General features: G+C 43.3%; 1 protein-coding gene and 1 long non-coding RNA gene across 9 annotated transcripts in view; one reads left to right on the top strand and one right to left on the bottom strand.

The window, feature by feature from the left end:
* The window catches only part of WWC1 (WW and C2 domain containing 1), a 155,521-nt gene that overhangs the window by 66,630 nt on the left and 70,713 nt on the right, over window positions 1-18,178 (top strand). For all 6 annotated transcript variants that reach the window (XM_038534805.1, XM_038534803.1, XM_038534802.1 and 3 more), the window contains exons 2-3: window positions 4,152-4,261; window positions 14,792-14,995. In XM_038534805.1, the coding sequence (XP_038390733.1) occupies window positions 4,152-4,261; window positions 14,792-14,995 (314 nt within the window). The remainder of the gene's footprint in view (window positions 1-4,151; window positions 4,262-14,791; window positions 14,996-18,178) is intronic.
* On the bottom strand, window positions 427-16,703 carry LOC111095554. 3 transcript variants are annotated; one of them, XR_005358235.1, is made up of 4 exons: window positions 16,483-16,703; window positions 3,988-4,200; window positions 2,338-2,492; window positions 427-1,217 (listed from the first exon to the last, which is right to left on the bottom strand). It is a non-coding gene; the product is annotated as an uncharacterized LOC111095554 (long non-coding RNA). The 3 variants fall into 3 exon arrangements; XR_005358234.1 differs by having other exon boundaries at window positions 430-1,191; XR_005358233.1 differs by lacking the exon at window positions 2,338-2,492 and having other exon boundaries at window positions 443-1,191.

Raw genomic sequence — 18,178 nt, 5'->3', positions numbered from 1 at the left:
GACTATCTTTTCATCGAGAAACTGTGGATGATCCAAGTGTATTGAACATCTTTGTACCAAGACACCGATGATCAAAGGTACAAATATACTGACGCTCCAGTGCCTTTTGCCTACTTCAGACTTGCCTCTGAAGGTCGAGAGGCATTATCTATATCTCTGGCATAGCTTACTCTGTGTTCCAGTTTGTTCTGAGACTCACTTGGTTTTGTTAATTCTTATTAGCAAAGCCTAGGTTTGGAAATCAGGCAGTGTGGCTTTAGGTTATCACTCTGAGGTTTACTAACTGTGTGATACTGAGCATGTTTTCTCATTTGTAAAATGGATAAGAGTGCCTGTTATCCGGAGAGAGAACATGATATATATAACTTGCTTTCTAAGCCTAGATTTAGCCATTATTAAATATTTTAATTATACTGATATATGAACATTACAGAGAAATTAGTAAAAAAAAAAAAATTACATTACAACCCCTGGACCAAGATGACATTTTTATGTACATCTTTCCAGTTTCCCTTCTATATGTGCTGCCGAAGTGAACACCCAGTTTCTCTTCTGTACACACACATAAGCACACACAGGCACATGCATGTGTGAACACACATTTTTAGACAAAATATACCATAACAGTATCCTGTAGATGTTCTCTTTCAACAGTGTTGTTTTTCTCATGATCTATTGAGAGCATCCTTTCCTTTTAGCAAAATATAGGACAATACATCATTATTTTTCATTCCTACATATTCATTATTGCAGTCACCCATTCCATAAATATTTATTTGTTTGTGGGGGACACAGGAATCTCTTATTAGATGCACCATTGATGAAACCATTTAATTGATTCCCAGGGAAGACTTTTGAAAGGCACTGATCCCAGAGGAACTGTCAGGAAGGGACATATCTTCTTGATTTTCTGGGTTGCAAACAGTATATATAATAGGATTCCTGTCTGTGCAGCCAGGCTGGCAGGCAGAGCTTTCAGGGCAGAAGCGGGGAGAGGAATTAACCAGAAAGGAAGGTTTGATTCAAGCATGCCCGTTCCCTCACAGATTCTTCTGTCCTCAGTAAGAGAGTGACTCTCTGCAGAGGGGTATGCCTATGTGTGGTTTTTCTTCAGAGGCTTTTTCAGAGATTTGCTGTATCAAATGATGTTGGACGAGACTTGACTCTTTGGTGGTCACTGATCTTCATCCTCTGTAAGAAAGAGAGAACAGGGATCCCTGGGTGGCGCAGCGGTTTAGTGCCTGTCTTTGGCCCGGGGCGCGAATCCTGGAGACCCGGGATCAAATCCCACGTCAGGCTCTCAGTGCATGGAGCCTGCTTCTCCCTCTGCCTATGCCTGCCTCTCTTTCTCTCTCTCTCTATCATAAATAAATAAAAAATTAAGAAAAATACTTTAAAAAAAAAGAAAAAGAAAAAGAGAGAACAAACCACTTGGTGAAGTCAGAAGATGAGGAGGCGCTGTGAGACATGGCCTTTTTGTTTCTGAAGCCTGGGTAGGGCATGGGGTGGGCAGGAAGTGTGGGCCGAAAACAGTTTGCAGGAACTTTATCCAGAGTCGCACAATTGTGCCTGAATGAAGAGCTTTCCTTGCCAATGAAAGTCCCTGTCACCTGTGTGTCTTTTCCATTTCTTTCCTCCTCTGACTCTAAGACAGTGGCTTGGCATTTTCCCCAGGGCTCAGGAGGTACACTGAAAACATCAATCCAAGAGAACCCTTTAGCTCATGACTCTGGAGACACATTTGAGATTCCAGGTTCGTCATTGACTTGGAGAATCGTACTTAGTCTTTTCTAGCCTCAATTTTCTCTTCTAGGGAACAGAGATAACAATAATGTTTTCTGAGCATTCATTCACACCAGGATCTGTGCTAAATGCTCCTAAAATATGACGTTATTTAACCTAGCCAACAGCCTGGACAGTTGTTACTATTATCCCCACTTGTCAGGTAAAAATACTGAGGCTCAGGGGTGCCTGAGTGGCCCAGTCGGTTAAGTGATTTCAGCTCAGGTCATGATCTCAGGGTTGTGGGATCAAAACCTTTATGGGTCTCTGCACTCAGCAGAGAGTCTGCTTCTTTCTCTCTCCCTCACTGATCTCTCTCTCTCTCTCAAATAAATCTTTTTTTTTTATTTATTTATGATAGTCACACAGAGAGAGAGAGAGAGAAAGGCAGAGACATAGGCAGAGGGAGAAGCAGGCTCCATGCACCGGGAGCCTGACGTGGGATTCGATCCCGGGTCTCCAGGATCATGCCCTGGGCCAAAGGCAGGCGCTAAACTGCTGCCGCCACCCAGGGATCCCTCAAATAAATCTTTAAAGAAGAGGAGGGGTGGGCACCTGGATAACTCTGTAGGTTAGGCATCCAGCTCTTGATTTTGGCTCAGGCATCATCATCATCAGGCATCAGGTCATGAGATCGAACCCTGCATCAGGCTCTGTGCTCAGCAGGGAGTCTGCTTGAGATTCTCTCTCTCCCTCTGTCCTTCCTCCCCCTCAAATAAATGAAAGAAAGAAAGAAAGAAAGAAAGAAAGAAAGAAAGAAAGAAAGAAAGAAAGAAAGGAAGGAAGAAAGAAAGAAAGATTGATTTAGATGAGGGGCGCCTGGGTGACTAATTTGGTTAGGTGTCTGACTCTTGATTTTGGCTCAGTTCATGATCTCAGAGTCATGAGATCAAGCCCTGCATCAGGCTCTGCACTGGTCATGGAGCCTGCTTGAGGTTCTCTCCCTCTCCCTCTGCCCTATCCTCCCCACCCCCCTTAAGAAAAGAAAGAAAAAAACTGAGGCTCAAAGAGAACAAGTGGCTGAACCCACATAGCCAATATAAGTGATGATTACTGACTCTTTATTTGACGGAGCAGTCTGTTGCATATCCTAGTTGCCTCTGGCCTCATCCTCATCGTCTCTCACAATACAGCAGCAAATTACTAACACAAGCTTTTGGATTCTCCACTTATTCAGCCAGGAGGTGTTTTTCATGACCTACCTGACTTGGATAGATGGTAGCCCATGAATCACCGCATCCTGCCCACCAGGGGCTCTTTCAAGTGTTCCTTTTCCTCCCCATATATTTTGCTTAAGTCTGACTAAGAGTAGGTATAGGAGAGGAGATAGCACAGTATAAGAGAGAGGGCAGTTTCCTGAGGCCTGGAAGGGAAGGTCTTCATTAGGAATCGTAGACCTATTCCAGTCCTCTTTCCTTCTGGCCTATGGTCATCAGCCTACTGCTTTACCCTGAGAGTGATGAAACAGAGCCTTCTGGACATCCAGGATTGGGAGAGGTGGGAGCACACAGGAGAGGGAGGACATCTGAATATGTATTTTCAGAAGTGTCAGCCGTGGGAGAGACCAGAGGGGCTTTCTGGATGGGCCACTTGGGCTGACTGGCTGTCTGTCCAGGTTGGTGACTCCCTGCAGTCTGGCTGAAATGCTTGACCAATGGTTTGCACTGTTTTCCCACCTTGACGGCCTTAGTTCATTTAGTTGGATGATTACTACCACTGCACACCAAAATGGGGCCTTAGAGAGTAGCTGTTACTAAAAAGATCAGTTTGGCCTGGATTGTCTAGGGAAGGACAGTGGTGGATGTCAGCATTTGGGAACTTAATCAGGAGGTAAATAAATACTTCTTTTGGCCAAATTCATAGGATTGGAACATCTGCTATTCTAGATGCTGCTATAAACCAGCTTTCCAGAGGGCAAGTGGGCTTGACAAATGTGAGCTAGAGCCAGAATGAAGACTGGGGGTGGGGTAGGCAAGTGAGTTGCAGTGAAGAAGCCAGTGAGGGCTGGAGTCCAAGTTCAGGAGCAAAGCTTGACCTTCGAACCCTTTTCTACAAACCTCTCAAAGATGCAGATGCAGAACACCCCCAAGAAGGAAGGTGACTTGCTCAAATCATTCCCAAATGAGTGGCCAAGTGGGGACTGGAATGCAGTTTCCCTGCCTCCCTCCTGGATGATCTAACCTGCTGCTGCAGCCATGCACTCACCTTCCTGGGACGATGGGGGGCCATGGGGACAGCAGGGCTGGGGTCAGTGTGGAGTCTGTGGCTCTGTTGGGCCAGCCCAGAGGAGCAGGGAGGCTGAGAGAAGTGGTGAGCTGCAGGACCTTGGGGACTGTGGGCTGATGGAGTCTGTCTCTCCTCTCTGCCAGGTACACCAAACCGCTCACCTTTGCTGACTGCATTAGTGATGAGTTGCCGCTAGGATGGGAAGAGGCGTATGACCCACAGGTTGGAGATTACTTCATAGACCACAACACCAGTAAGTTCCTGGCCAGCCTCCCTTCCCCAGCCTGCACCCCATCCCTCTACCTCCACACCCCTCCCCTCAAGTCTGAAAGAGCTGCCGGCAGAGATTCTTGAAGCCAGATTGTGTTTTGTTTTATATAGAGTTAGACAGAGATGTCAATGTAGATATAGATAGATAATGTATGCTCATACAAAATAACCATTTAGAAGGGTTTTAAATAGAATCTAAAACTCCCCGCTCACAACCCAGCTCCCCAATTTTACAGAAACAGCCACTGCTAATAATTTCTTGTGTATCATTCCAGAAATGTTCCAATTGTATGTTTGTGTATATGCATATATCCTTTTTATGTATATATATCTCAATTTTTGTGCATACGGATTTTTTCCATGTAAGGCAGATGTGTCATTGTCCCTGGCAGGCCATTTTGGGGCAGCTGGAGCCCCCACATGTCCCTGGCAGTATGCATACATGTGTGTCCATAGTGAATTGGTATGAGTGTGCGCCTCCAGCCCCTCATACCAGTCAGCCCACCCTCACTTTTTGTCCATGATCCAAGTGTCCTGATCCAGAGTAAATATTCCTAGTGTCTTTGTCTCTAGGACTATGATAGAGGAATAAATTGAGAAAGGGACAAGCATATTGTCTGACAGGTGGAGGAACCCAGGTCACAGTCCCCCTGCCAGGGAGAGTTGATACATATTTGGGCTTCATCCTTAGTACACTTCCTGGCCAGGACTATTTCCTGCCCTCTGAAATTTGCTGCCCCATTCATTTATCCAAAGCCTGTCTCACTCTCAACCTTCTGAAGTGTAGGGTTCCCTTTGTTCTTTCAGGCAAGAGGAGAATGGAATGAAATGGGATGTGCCTGGCCAAACCTGAGGGCTGAGAATAGAGCACAAAATCCTAAAAGCCCCAGTTCACTGAACATACATTCTGTGCAGTGTGCTCAGGCACCTGATAGTCATCATCTCATTTAATCCTCCCTGCTCCCCCATGGAGTGTTAGGATGATTATCCCCATCATATAAATGGAACTTAGAAATCTAAACTGACTGCTTGACACTCAGAGCTAGAGGGGTGGAACTGAGGTTTGAGTTGTGGTTCCCCATTCAGTTCCTCCTTGGGGTTTCACTAGCACCTGGCCATGCTCTTTTGTGCCCCTCATCACTCTGTGGTATAACCATTTGCCTGTTGTAAAACAGGACATTATCTAATTCACTGCTCCAGTCCCATACCTGTGCTTGGTAAGGCACATAGTAGGTGCACATTTTTCCTCTGTTAAATAGGAAAGGGCATATGTGCATGAATTCATGACTAAATAAATGAATGAGCAGACTTGGTCGGCACCAAAGTGTAGAAGAGTTTCTGAGAGACAGCTAATGGCATTAATTGCATTGTTGGGGGTAGCAGAGGTTTTTATTAGCACTCATGATTGCATGCTGGATAATGAGAAGTAAATATGCCTAATTGAGTGTGTACAGGGAATGAGGTTAATGCTTGGAGGGCCGCACGGTATGCTGGGTTAAACACTGATGCACAGGAACCCTAACCAGTCCTCTCCTTGTGTTTAATTGCTGAGTTCATCCCCCTCATTAAAATCTGATGGCGAGAGTGGGATTTTAAGGTGCTTCTGGGAGTTGCTGGAGAAATAGAAGGGAGGAAGGAGCAGCAGGCAGTGGCAGGGTTTGTTCTTGAGAGGATGATGGTAGAAATGGGGTATATGGGCAGGTGAGTAAATAGGGGCCACCATAGGAAGAATTCTGATAGTTTTACCAGCTATCAGGCTATTGGGTGCCTTTAGCTCTGAAGTTGTTCTCCTTGGATGGAGGGCACCACTTCTGCAGATGGAGCCAGTGATACAGGTGGAGTGAGTGTGACTCTTGAGGCCCAAGCATTCGGAGCAATGGACTCGGACCAGTCCTCCATGTTTGTGTGGTTCATGGACTGAAATTACCTTCTTCCATTATAGACCCAATAGAAATAGGACAAATTAAGTCCACCATCTAGCATCCATTGATTCAGCAAATATTCACTGGCCACCTATCATGTTCCAGGTACTGTTCTCAGAACTTGGGATATGTGACAATGCAAAATGGCAAGGTTTCTTCCCCTAATAGAGCTTCCATTTTAGCAGAAAAGCCAAAAAAAATAAATAACATAAATAAGCTGATTATGTGATGTATTAATTAATTGGAGTATTATGGGAGAAAGAGAAAGAGTGTGAGCTGAGACATGTGGGGGTACATTTGAGGGTAGTGGGGAAGGACAGTGGTGATAGTCTTTAGAAAGAAGATCTGGTTTAGAAAATGAGATTTTTAGGAGCTAAGACTTGAGGGAAATAAGGGGGTATTTTAGGTAGAGGATTGATAGAGCAAGAACTCTGAGGAGTGGTCATGTTCAGCTTGCACAGCAATGGCAAGGAAGCAGGTGTGCACATAGCAGAATGAGTGAGTGAGGAAGCCAGGAGAAGAACATCAGGCCAGAGAGTTGCAGAGCATAGATGGGGTGGTATTTTGCAAGGTGATCTGCCTTATGGGCTCTAGCTTTTGTTCCATGTGAGATGAGAGCCATTGAAGAGTTTTAAGCAGATGAGTGGCATGATCTGCTTTATGTCATAAAAAGGCCACTCTGGCTGCTTTACTGAGAATAGACCTTAGTTGGGCAAACACAGAAGCAGAAATCTTGTGAGAGATGATTACAGTAGTTCAAGTGACCCAGACCAAGGCCACAGTGGTGGAAGTGGCAAAAAGTGGCCAGATGTGGATGTATTTTCAAGGTAGAGCCAATAGGATTTCCTGGTAGATTGCATATGGAGCATGAAAGAGGAATGAATGATGCTCATGGAGACTGAGCAACTGGCAGGATGGAGTGTCATCGACTGGATGGAAAAAACTGGAGGATAACTGAGTTTAGAAGGAAAACAAGAGCTTGGGCATGTTGAGTCTTCCATGTCTGTTACACATTTAAGATATTGCTGGCCAATTTGATAAAGGACTCTGGAGTTTGGAAAAGAGATCTGGGCTAAGATAGTTATTTGGGAGTTGTTGGCATATAGGTAGTATTTAAAGACATGAAACAGCTGAGGTCATCAAAGGAGTAAATCAAAGACAGAGAAGAGGACTGAGAAGTGAGGCTTGGGGTCCTCAAATAGTAAGGGGATGCAGAGAAGGGAAAAGCCAGTGGTGACCTTGAGGAGTGACCAGGAAGGAGAGAGGAAAACCATGCTATCTTAGCAGCTATGTGAAGGAAGTACGTCAAAGAGAGGGTCTTGAATCCTGTTGAATACTTCTGATGGATCATGTAGCAAGATGACTGAGATAGACCCAACTTGAGAGGGGAGCTTTGGACAAGGACTCAGGGCAAGAGCCTGACTACAGTGAGTCTGAAAGAAGCTGGAGGAATGAGGAGCAGCAAATATAGACAATGCTTTCCAAAATATGACCCATTTTATTAATTTCAGTACTCCCACTATTTACATCCATCCTAATTAGATGGTTTTAATCAGTGATCAAGTTGTGTGTTTTGCCATTTTCTCTTCATGCTTTGAGTATTTGAGAGATACCATGTAGTCTTTATATTTGTCATTTTTAAAAAAGATTATTTGAGAGAGAGAGTATGCGTGGGTGTTTGCGCAAGTGGGGGGGGGGGTGCAGAGGGAGAGGGAGAGAGAATCCTCAGGCAGACTCTGTGTTGACCACACAGCCAGAGGCCAGCCTCAATCCCACAACCCTGAGATCATGATCTTAGCCAAAACCAAGGGTTGGATGCTCAACGGACTGCACCATCCAAGTGCCACCATATTTGTCATTTTTAATGTATTGAGTAGATGTGGTGTTACATATTACCACATAAATATACCATAAATATATATAATATATATACCATAAATATACCATAAATATACCATACCACATAAATATACCATAATTGCCCTCATTGCTGACCTTTTGTGTTATTTCCATTTATTTATTAGAAATAAATAACACTAGAGGGAGAATCTTTATTCATATTGCTTCTCTCCTTTGTGATAATTTCATTTATATTTCCAAATAGAGGATCACAAACTGAAAGGTTATTTGAGACTTCTGGTCCATATTCCTAGATTGATAAGTATTTCCAGAAAATTTTAGCAATCTATATTGCTGCAGGCAGCCAGATTACTGTTTTCCTGATACCTTGATCAGTATGGGGCTATTTTCTTTTCTTTATGTTTTGATAAATCCATCATAGGTTGTAAATTCTTACTTTACTGCTTTTCATTTGCATTCTTTTGCATAGTAACAAGGTTGGGCATTCTCCAGATGTTCAGCTGTTTTTAAGATGATTGTTGTTAAAGCTTTTGTAAAATACAATAGTGTTAGCCACATGGATGGGTGTGTGGTGTGTGTAGAAAGTGGGTGTGTGGTGTGTAGAGGTGGTGGTGTGTGGAATGTGTGTGAACTCATGAGTGTGGAGAACGTGTGTGGAATGTGTTTGTAGGTTGATGTTTGGGGCATGAGGGAGAATAGAGAAGAGGTTCTCAATGATAGTTTCACTCAGCTAAATGTTGGCAAAGCTGCTTTTTAGGGAGGGGAACATAAGGGGGTAGAAGATAGGGGGTGATGTTTTACATAGCTAAGTTTATAACATGCTGAATGATTAAACTGTGGCCATGTATAGCTTTAATAAAAACGAGAAATTAGCTAGCCAAGGTGATCTCAAAGATCCAAGTGTGAAGTTATCTGTTTGGGTGTGATGGACTTAAGGAAGGGGAGTACCAGCAGACGAGGCTGGGTCTGGGAGGACTCCCTCAGAAGTGGTTCAGGACTAACAGCTATTAACACAATTCCATAGAACCCCCGGGAGCTTCTGAAAAGCACAGTGTCCTAAAGGACAGTCTTTTCAACAGTTGCTGGTCCACATAGAAAAAAGTACATGTCCACTTTTCTCCTTGCCTCACACCGTACATAAAAGAAACCTCAAAATGACCATAGACCCAAACATAAAAGGGAAAACTAGAAGAGATCTAGAAGAAAACATAGGAGAAAACTCTTCAAGATTTTATGGTAGGAAAAGATTTTTTTTTTTTTGCACAACACCCAACAATCACTAACTATAAAAGAAAAAAATTGATAAATGGAGTTTCATCAAATTTAAACCTGTGTTCTTCAAAAGACACCATTAAGAAACTGAAAAGGCAAGCCACAGATAAGGAAAAAAATATTTATGATTCTTACATCTGACAAAGAATGTAAGAATACCACATCAAGAATGTATAAAGAACTCTTATATCTTACAACTTAATATTAAGAAGCCCAACAACTCAATAAAAATTATAAGCAAGAGATTTAAAAAGACACTTTCACTAAAGATATACAAATGACCAATTTAAAAAAAAAACTACAGGGAAGTACCACTGCAACCCCACTGTAATGACTAAAATGAAAAAGATTAACAATGCCCGTAGTTGGCAAGGATGTGAAGGAACCAGAACTCTAATACGTTAGTGGTGAGATGTAAATCAGAGCAACCATTTTGGATGGGTGTGTGGTGTGTGTAGAAAGTGGGTGTGTGGTGTGTAGAGGTAGTGGGGTGTGGAATGTGTGTAGAACTCATCAGTTCAAAATGATTGCTGTTTTTTTTTTAAATAAAATTCAGTATATGCTTATCATGCAACACAGCAGTTCCACTGCTGGATAGTTTTACCTGGGAGAAATGCAAACATGTGCCCAAAGACTTGTACATGCATGTCCATTAAAGCTTTTCATGATAATCCCAAACTAGAGGGGCGCCTGGGTGGCTCAGTTGGTTAAGTGTCAAACTCTTGATTTTGGCTCAGGTCATGATCTCAGGGTCCTGGGATCAAGCTCTGCATTGGGCTCCAATGTCAACAGGGAGTCTGCTCGTGAATTTTCTGTCTCTCTCCTTTTGCCACCTCCTCCCATTCACAGGCACCCACGCACTCTCTCTCAAACAAATACTTTTTTTAAAAAAAATCCCAAACTAGAAACAACCTAAAAGTTCATCAAAAAGTGAATTGTGATAACATTCACATAATAGAATATTATTGAGCAATAACAAGAAACAGGTCACTGATAAAACAACATAAATGAGTCTTAAAAGCCTTATGCTGAGCATGAGAAGCAAGGCCCAGAGAGTACACTCTGTATATGGGCCCGTTGATGGGAAGTTCTAAACAGGTAGAAGTGGAGGGAGGAGGTGGATGGCGGTGACTGGGAAAGAGTACAGGGATTGTTAAGGTAAAGGGAATGTTTTATACATTGATTCAAGCAGTGGTTAATGGTGTACACATTTGTCAGAACATATTGAACTATACACACTTCAAATGCCTGCACTTCATCGTATTTAAATTATGCCTTAATAAAGTTGATTTAAGCAATATACTGATACCCACTTCATAGTGCAGACCAATTGAATGGGAATCTCGGGGATAATTCTAACATGCGGCCAGGCTGAAACCAGTATTCTGATGTGGGGTTGTGTGTTGTTTGTCTATGTGTGCATTCATCTTTCTGTGTTGGTTTCTACTATAAAAGAGAGCCTGGGGCAGCCCCTATGGCCCAGTGGTTTAGCGCCGCCTTCGGCCCAGGGTGTGATCCTAGAGACCCGGGATGGAGTCCCACGTCGGGCTCCCTGCATGGAGCCTGCTTCTCCCTCTGCCTGTGTCTCTGCCTCTCTCTGTCTCTCTCTCTCTCTCTCGAATAAATAAATAAAATCTTAAAAAAAAAGAGAGAGAGAGAAAGCCTGGACCACCAAAAGTGGTGGCTGACCAAGCTTTCAATTAAGGCTCTCCCATACATTTATGTTTCAAAGAGTAGGACCTCGGCCACAGGGCAGGCACTACTAAAGGGAGCACTGGAGAGAGGGAGGGCTCATCCACGTGTGCCCTAGCTGCTCGTCTAGGGCCCGGTGATTCAGCGAGCCCTCTGGTGGGTGATCCCACCTGGAGTTCAGCATCACACCTGCCAGCCTAGCCTGCCAGCTTCAGTGATCACTCAGCCCATCTGTGTTGTCACCTCTTAGTGGTTTTCACCTTTGGTGACACATTGGAATTATTTGGGGAGCTTTGCAAATCACCTTTGCCTCATCCCCACCCCCAGAGATTCCGATCTAATTGATCCAGGTTGGGACCTGGGCATCAGGAGTGTTAAAATATGCCCAAGTGATTCTAATGTTGCACTTAGGGCTTCTCAGCCCTATCTGCATTTCAGAGTCACCTGGAGAAGCTTATACAACTCACAATGCCTGGGTCCCACTCCTAGAAATTCTGATGTAAGTGTTCTGGGGCAGAGTTCAGGCTTCTTTGTTTTTGTTTTTTGTAGCTCCTCAGCTGATTCTAATACATTGCCAGGACCCAAAATTACTGGATGAAGTACTAACATTTTTTCTAAGGCAGTTTTGCTGAGAATCTGGGGAAAAAGGCACTTTCATAGGCTGTTTGTGAGAATAAAAATTGATATAACCTTTTGGAAGGTAATTTGGTTGTATCTGCAAAAATTAAACAAATATTTCTATATATTTATATATACCCTCCAACCCAGTAGTCCCTCTATTAAGAAATATATTCTGCAGAATTAATCACACAAGTTCATAAAACTGTTTTTAACAATTGTCACTGCAGTATTGATTGTGGTAGCAAAAAAAATGAAAATAATCCAAAAGTTTCCCAATAGTGGTCTGAGAAACCACTAACACTCTACCATAAATAAAGCTTAATACCATACCATACAGTGATATGCAACCATTTAAATGGTTGAAGTAAATAAAAAGATTTAAAAATAAATAAAAACAGTAAAACCAATAAACAAAAAATTGAGTTGCGTCTGCACTCATGGGAGGATGAGTATGATACATCATTTGCAGATGGAAGCAGATTACAGACTAGTATATATGACATGGGGCTATTTTGCATTAAAAATAAATTAGTGTATATAGATACATATGTATAAACAGATTGACATATAATCAAAGGATAGTATCTTTTAGTATCTGAGACTCCTAGCAGCATTTACTTCTGGGTAGTAGAATTAGAGACATGGAAACTCTCCCTTCGTGTTTTATAAATTTGCAGTGGTGGAATTGTGAGATTTTCCTTTTAGGTATTTTTCAGTATCTTTCCCCAAAAATATAAATTTTAAAAAGTTACAAACTTAAGAAAACATCTCCAACCTGGCGCCATGACCAGCTGTTTCTTTTATGTGGTTTCTGTCAGCTGGAGGTCTGAGGCTAGTGCTTGAAGGGCAGTCAAGAGTCCCTGACTCTGAGAGTCCACATCTACTGATGGGTTATGGGCCCTAGCCTTATAAATGCTCCCCTTCTTAATTTTTTCTTGCAAATGTCCCTCCTCCTTTCTTAGTGGAAGAGTTGCAAAGTTTTTCTTATGAGAAGCAATCTTGTGGCTCCTGCCAGCAATCTTAAGTCCTTGTTTTCTTTCCCAGAAAAAGGGAGGAGGAAAAGCTAAAGGAATTGCTATTCGTGGACAGTTCAAAAACTGGTCCCAGAAAAGAGTTTGTGCTTTCCTCTCAACCACCGTTTGTTTACTTTACCTGAGCAGAAGTGCTTTATAGCTTCCTAGGAGGCAGGGCTGATTATCCTCTTTAGTAATTATAGAAATACATTCAGAGAGGTTAAGCAGCCTGCCCATTGTAACACAGCAATTACTGGCAGGGATGAAAATTTGGCCCTGCTGCTTTTTTTTTTTTTTTTTAAGATTTATTTATTTATTTAGAGAGAAAGCATGTGCACACATGCAAGCAGTGGAGAGGGGCAGAGAGAGTGAATCTCAAGCAAACTCTGCACTGAGCACAGAGCCTGGTGCGGGCCTCGATCTGAGGACCTGAGATCAGACCTCAGCTGAAATCAAGAGTCAATCGCTTAACTGAGTGAGCCACACAGGCATCCCGGCCCTGCTGCTTCTGTGATCATTCTCCCTATCCGTTTTTGCTTTCATTAGAAATGCTCATTTGGGCCTATGCAGGAGGAATGAGAGCTCTAGGGCCTATATAAAAGGAGACATGAACTCAGATTCTCCAGGAGTCAGAACCATGACCCAAATGAATGAAGCAGACCAGCAGACTGATGCAGTGCTCGGGTCTGTGGCGGACTGTGGACTCAGTGTGGCCAGATCTTCTGAGAAACCAGATATCAGGATTCTAATGTTTAAATCTCCTATTTTTACATACTAGTAACCAACTCAAAACTAATAAAACACTTTGGGTTAAGCAAAACCTGTCTGCTGGCTGGGTTCACCACATGGCCATGATTGTACAGTTTCTGATGTGTCAGCACCCCCCACTCTCCAACCTCACCCCCCACCTGGGAAGTGGCTGGAGCGTTGGCAGTTGATGGGCATTGATTCTTTGACATTGCTTTGACCTGTTCCATGTCGTTCAGCTGCCTGCTGTCCCTTTTTCTAAATGTCTATCTTTTTGGGTTTTGACTTTTTTTTTTTTTTCATATGATCACTATACATATTTATAGATAATTTTTTTCAAAAAGAATGAAGAAAAAATATCCTACTACTACCAAGGCATATCTAGTGCCGATAAGGTGCTAAGTTGTCTCCTAATCATTTTGAGAATGTACGTATAATTTCAATAATCAAAATTATTTATATGGTTTGCCCTCTGTACTTCTACTCGTATATCATAGGCCCCTTTCCATTTCATCCTATTTCTTTGAACACACTATTTTTAGTGGCTGTGGCAGTGTATTATGTAAAACACAGCAGACCTATTTGGCCAGTTATTTTCCATGTGACCTTGAGCAAGTTATTTGATCTGTGTCCAGATTTTCCCTTTTGAGTAGTGGGTGTCAAAATGGAATCTTCCCTTTAGGTTAGTGTAAGGATCGAAGGGGTAAATAGATGTAAAGTAGTTAGATCAGTGCCTCGCACAGAGTAAACATGAACTAAGTGCTAGTTATTATTTTCATTATTATTATTATCCCAGTTTGGTACAAATGTATGTTTGCCTACATATTTTATTATGTTTAATAATAAATTAGTATGGGGGTATTATTGGTCAAAGGTATTCACACTTTAAGGGTCTTTATTTGCATACTCCGTCCTCTTCTAAATATGCTTTAATTTACATTGCCAGCAGGAAATGAGGTCCTTATTTTTTCATACCATCTAAAATATTATTTAATTTTCTTTACCAAAACAGATGACCTTAAGCATCTATAATGTCCTTGAGCCTCTATCTAGATTAGAACTCAAACCTGGTCCTTCTCCTGGCTGTTCTGAGACAGATTGACTTTGGGTATGGAAATTGATTCTGGTTATTTTGGTCCTTCTCCTGGCTGTTCTGAGACAGATTGACTTTGGGTATGGAAATTGATTCTGGTTATTTTCTGTTCGTTTGCTTAATCCGAGTGGAGAGTCACTGTGGTTTAATAGGTTAAGTTTAACCCATCTGCCTTTATCGTGACTTCCTATTTATTCTGCTTTTTGATTTCTGGTAGTCGATTCCACAGGCCACCGACCCAACAGATTATTTGTGAGGTGCTGACCTAGGGTGTCTGCTGGGGTCTGTTCCAGAAACCACCCAGATCGAGGACCCGCGGGTCCAATGGCGGCGGGAGCAGGAGCACATGCTGAAGGATTACCTGGTGGTGGCCCAGGAGGCGTTGAGCGCGCAGAAGGAGATCTACCAGGTGAAGCGGCAGCGCCTGGAGCTCGCGCAGCAGGAGTATCAGCAGCTGCACGCCGTCTGGGAGCACAAGCTGGGCTCCCAGGTCAGCTGTGAGTACCTCCCACCACCAGCACCCCACCAACACCTCTGCAGGGAGGAGGCAGTGGCTGCACCCAGTCCTGGCTGGCTTGTCTCTCAGCGCTTCTCACATCTGCCTGTTTCCTTCCATCTCTGCTTCTCCGATGCCTCTCCTGCCCCTGCTTGTGCCTTGCGGTGATTCATGTGCCATTTTTGTCCCATTCCTTTCATTCGTTTGCAGTGCTCTCCGACTGCCAGGTGGGTTGCAGATCTCCTCATGTAAAGCCCTTCAAAGGCTACAGGGTGTGGGGAGTAGGCGGTTCTTCCGTAACGGATGGAGTTTCAAGTGGGGAAGATGAAAAAGCTTCTGGAGATGGGGTGGTGGTGATGGTTGCACAACAACATAGATGTACTTAATGCCCCTGAACTGGACATTGAAAAATTATCAAAGTGGTGAATTTTATGTTACGTATATTTTACCACAGTTAAAAAAAAAAAAAAATTTTGGCAGCTTCCCGTCGTTCCTTCCATGGCTTCCACCGCCATTTGTGATCAGGCCCCCACTGGCTGCCCCCACCTCGTCTCTTGTGGCCACTCACTGCAGCTCAGGCTCATTCACCAGGCTCCAGAGTCCCCCACTCTACTGCCCTGGCCTGCCCTGCACCTTTCCACCTCGGGGTTCTTGCTCTTGCTGCACCCCTGCGTAGAATGCTCTTCGTGCGTCCTTTTGCACAGCTGGCTCCCTCTGACCCTTCCAGTCTCATTCTTCCTGTCATCTCTGAGAGGCTCACTCTGACAACTCCATCAACAGACTCCCTTCCCCACTGTTAGCCTCTGTAATGCCTCTCTGTTTATTTTCTTCATAGCGTGTGTCACAAGACATCTGCTTACATGTCTGTCTGCATTACCTCCACTGGCGTATTAACTCTGTAAGGGCAGGGCTCCTGTCTTCCCGGTTCACGCTGGTATCCAGGAGAACAAGCATGTTGGGGCCCTAGTCCCTCGTACCCAGGGCAGTGCCAGAATAGTACCTGTTCAGGAGTTCACTCACCTTCTCCTAGGTGTTGGGGATTTTTGTCTTATTTCTAGTAACCAATCCCTCCCAGTGTTTATTGAGTGCTTAGTACAGGTTGGGCCAAACATGCTATTTTATTGAATCCTCATAATAACCCCTGTGGGCAAGTACAGTTAATGTCCCCTGTCACAGATCAGGAAACAGATTAGAGGGGTCGATGACATGCCCAGGGTCTTAGAGCTAGTGAGAAGCAACAGGAAGTTGTAAACCCATCCCATCTGTCCCACCAGCATTCTCTCTGTGGATCAAGGGGCCAGCATTAGGCTGTGCCATGACTTGGCTGGGTTACCTGACACTTCTCTGGTATGAAGCTCTCACTTTGAGAAGTTTAGTCCGCCAGGGGGACAAAACTTGCCCAATTACTCATTGTCCCAGGCCTACCCTTTTCCTTGGTGACTCAAGCAAACCCCTAGCATCTCAGATTATGGAAAAGAACTTCATTACCTTTTTCTAGGTCAAGTAATGTCCAAGAGACTGCCGTGAGCATTTTAGCATTTAATCTGTTTTAGATAGCTCAGGCTACCGTCACAGAATCTCACAGAGTTCGTGGCTTACACACCAGAAGTGTATTTTCCCATTGTTCTGGAGGCTAGAAGTCCAAAATCAGGATGTCAGCATGGTGTGGTTCTGGTGAGAGCCCTCTTCCTGGCTGCCAGATGGCTGTCTTCTCATTGTGTCATCACATAGCACAGAGACAGCATGCTACCTGGTGTCTCCTCCTATAGGGTCACTAGCCCATCATGAAAGCCCCACCCTTGTGACCTCATCTAAACCTAATCACCTCCCAAAGACTATCTTCAAACTCCATCCCCTTGGGGGCTGGAGCTTCATCATATGGATTGGAAAGGGGAAGGTGGGGGATAGAATTCAATTTATAGTGTTATCCTTACCACAACCCTGGCAGGGAGATATTTTGTCCCTACTGAAACTCAGGTTTGAAAAGGTTGGGTCTTTTTTTTTTTTTTCTCTGAAGTCCTGCAGTCTGAAAAGTGACAAGTGTGTATAAAAACAAAACTTCCTATTTGGGGGGACAGGATGCTTTTACGTGGACCAAAAATATCACCCCACAAATCACTCATTTGAGAGAAGTGTATTTTCACATGGGAGAGAACTATAGCCACCACCTCACACAGGTATAAAATTAGCATCACCATAAGGAGACGAACTGGTATTGCATGCCTTCTGATATGATTCAGTAAGAACAGTATGGAGGGTGCCTGACAAAAATGTTTACCATCAATCAAATCAAGAAACACCCAGACAGATCCATAATGTGGAATATCCTACAGGATAATCAGCCTGGAGTCTTTGGTGTAAAAACACACTGAAAAACCAGAAAGAGAGGAAACTATTCTAGACTTTAAAAAAAAAAAAAAAAAAAAAACTCTGGAGACATAAACCAAACTAAATGTCTGTACCCTGATTAGAACTTGGATTAGGGCGGGGGGTAGGAGGCAGCCAAAGAAGACATTCTCAAGCATTTGGAAAATTGTCATAAGTATGATCATCATGTTGTGGCTATGTAGGAGAATGTCCTTGTTCTAAAGACATGCACGTGGCATTGTGTCTGCAGCTTAATTTCCAAAGAGCCGGGGAAAAAAACTATGCCATCAGTGTGAGTCCATCAGTTGCTGCCAATGACATGTTGATGGCTTTGAATATAGGATAGGCTTTCATTTTTGGTGACCATTTTCAATAACCGTTTGTTGAGGGATTGCTATGAACCGAATATCCTACTGAGAGAAAGAATTGGAATGGATGGAGGGATAGATAAAACAAATGTGGCAAAAATGTTAAAAATTGGTGGACATAGGTAAAGGAGGACATATTGATATTATGTTATTCTTTCAAATCCCCTGTACATATAGTTTCCAGAATAAGAGGTCAGGGTGCAGAGCCAAATGCTGTATATTGTGGGGTATTTGGCAGCACTTCTGGTCTCTACCCACTAGATGCTAGTAGTACCCCTCCACCCCAGGTTGTAATAACCAAAAATACCTCCAGACACTGCCAAATGTACTCCAGGGGGTACAGAATTTCCCCAGTCAAAAACCAATGGTATAGGTAAAACAATACCTTTAGAACATGTTAATGGTTCAATTTTCTTCTTGGCAGGAAATACTTTACATAATATTTTGAA

The sequence above is a fragment of the Canis lupus genome, chromosome 4 (assembly GCF_011100685.1).
Source record: "Canis lupus familiaris isolate Mischka breed German Shepherd chromosome 4, alternate assembly UU_Cfam_GSD_1.0, whole genome shotgun sequence".
Classification (NCBI taxonomy): domain Eukaryota; kingdom Metazoa; phylum Chordata; class Mammalia; order Carnivora; family Canidae; genus Canis; species Canis lupus.
Note: the sequence above shows the minus strand (reverse complement) of the source record. Positions and strands in the feature narration are given on the sequence as shown.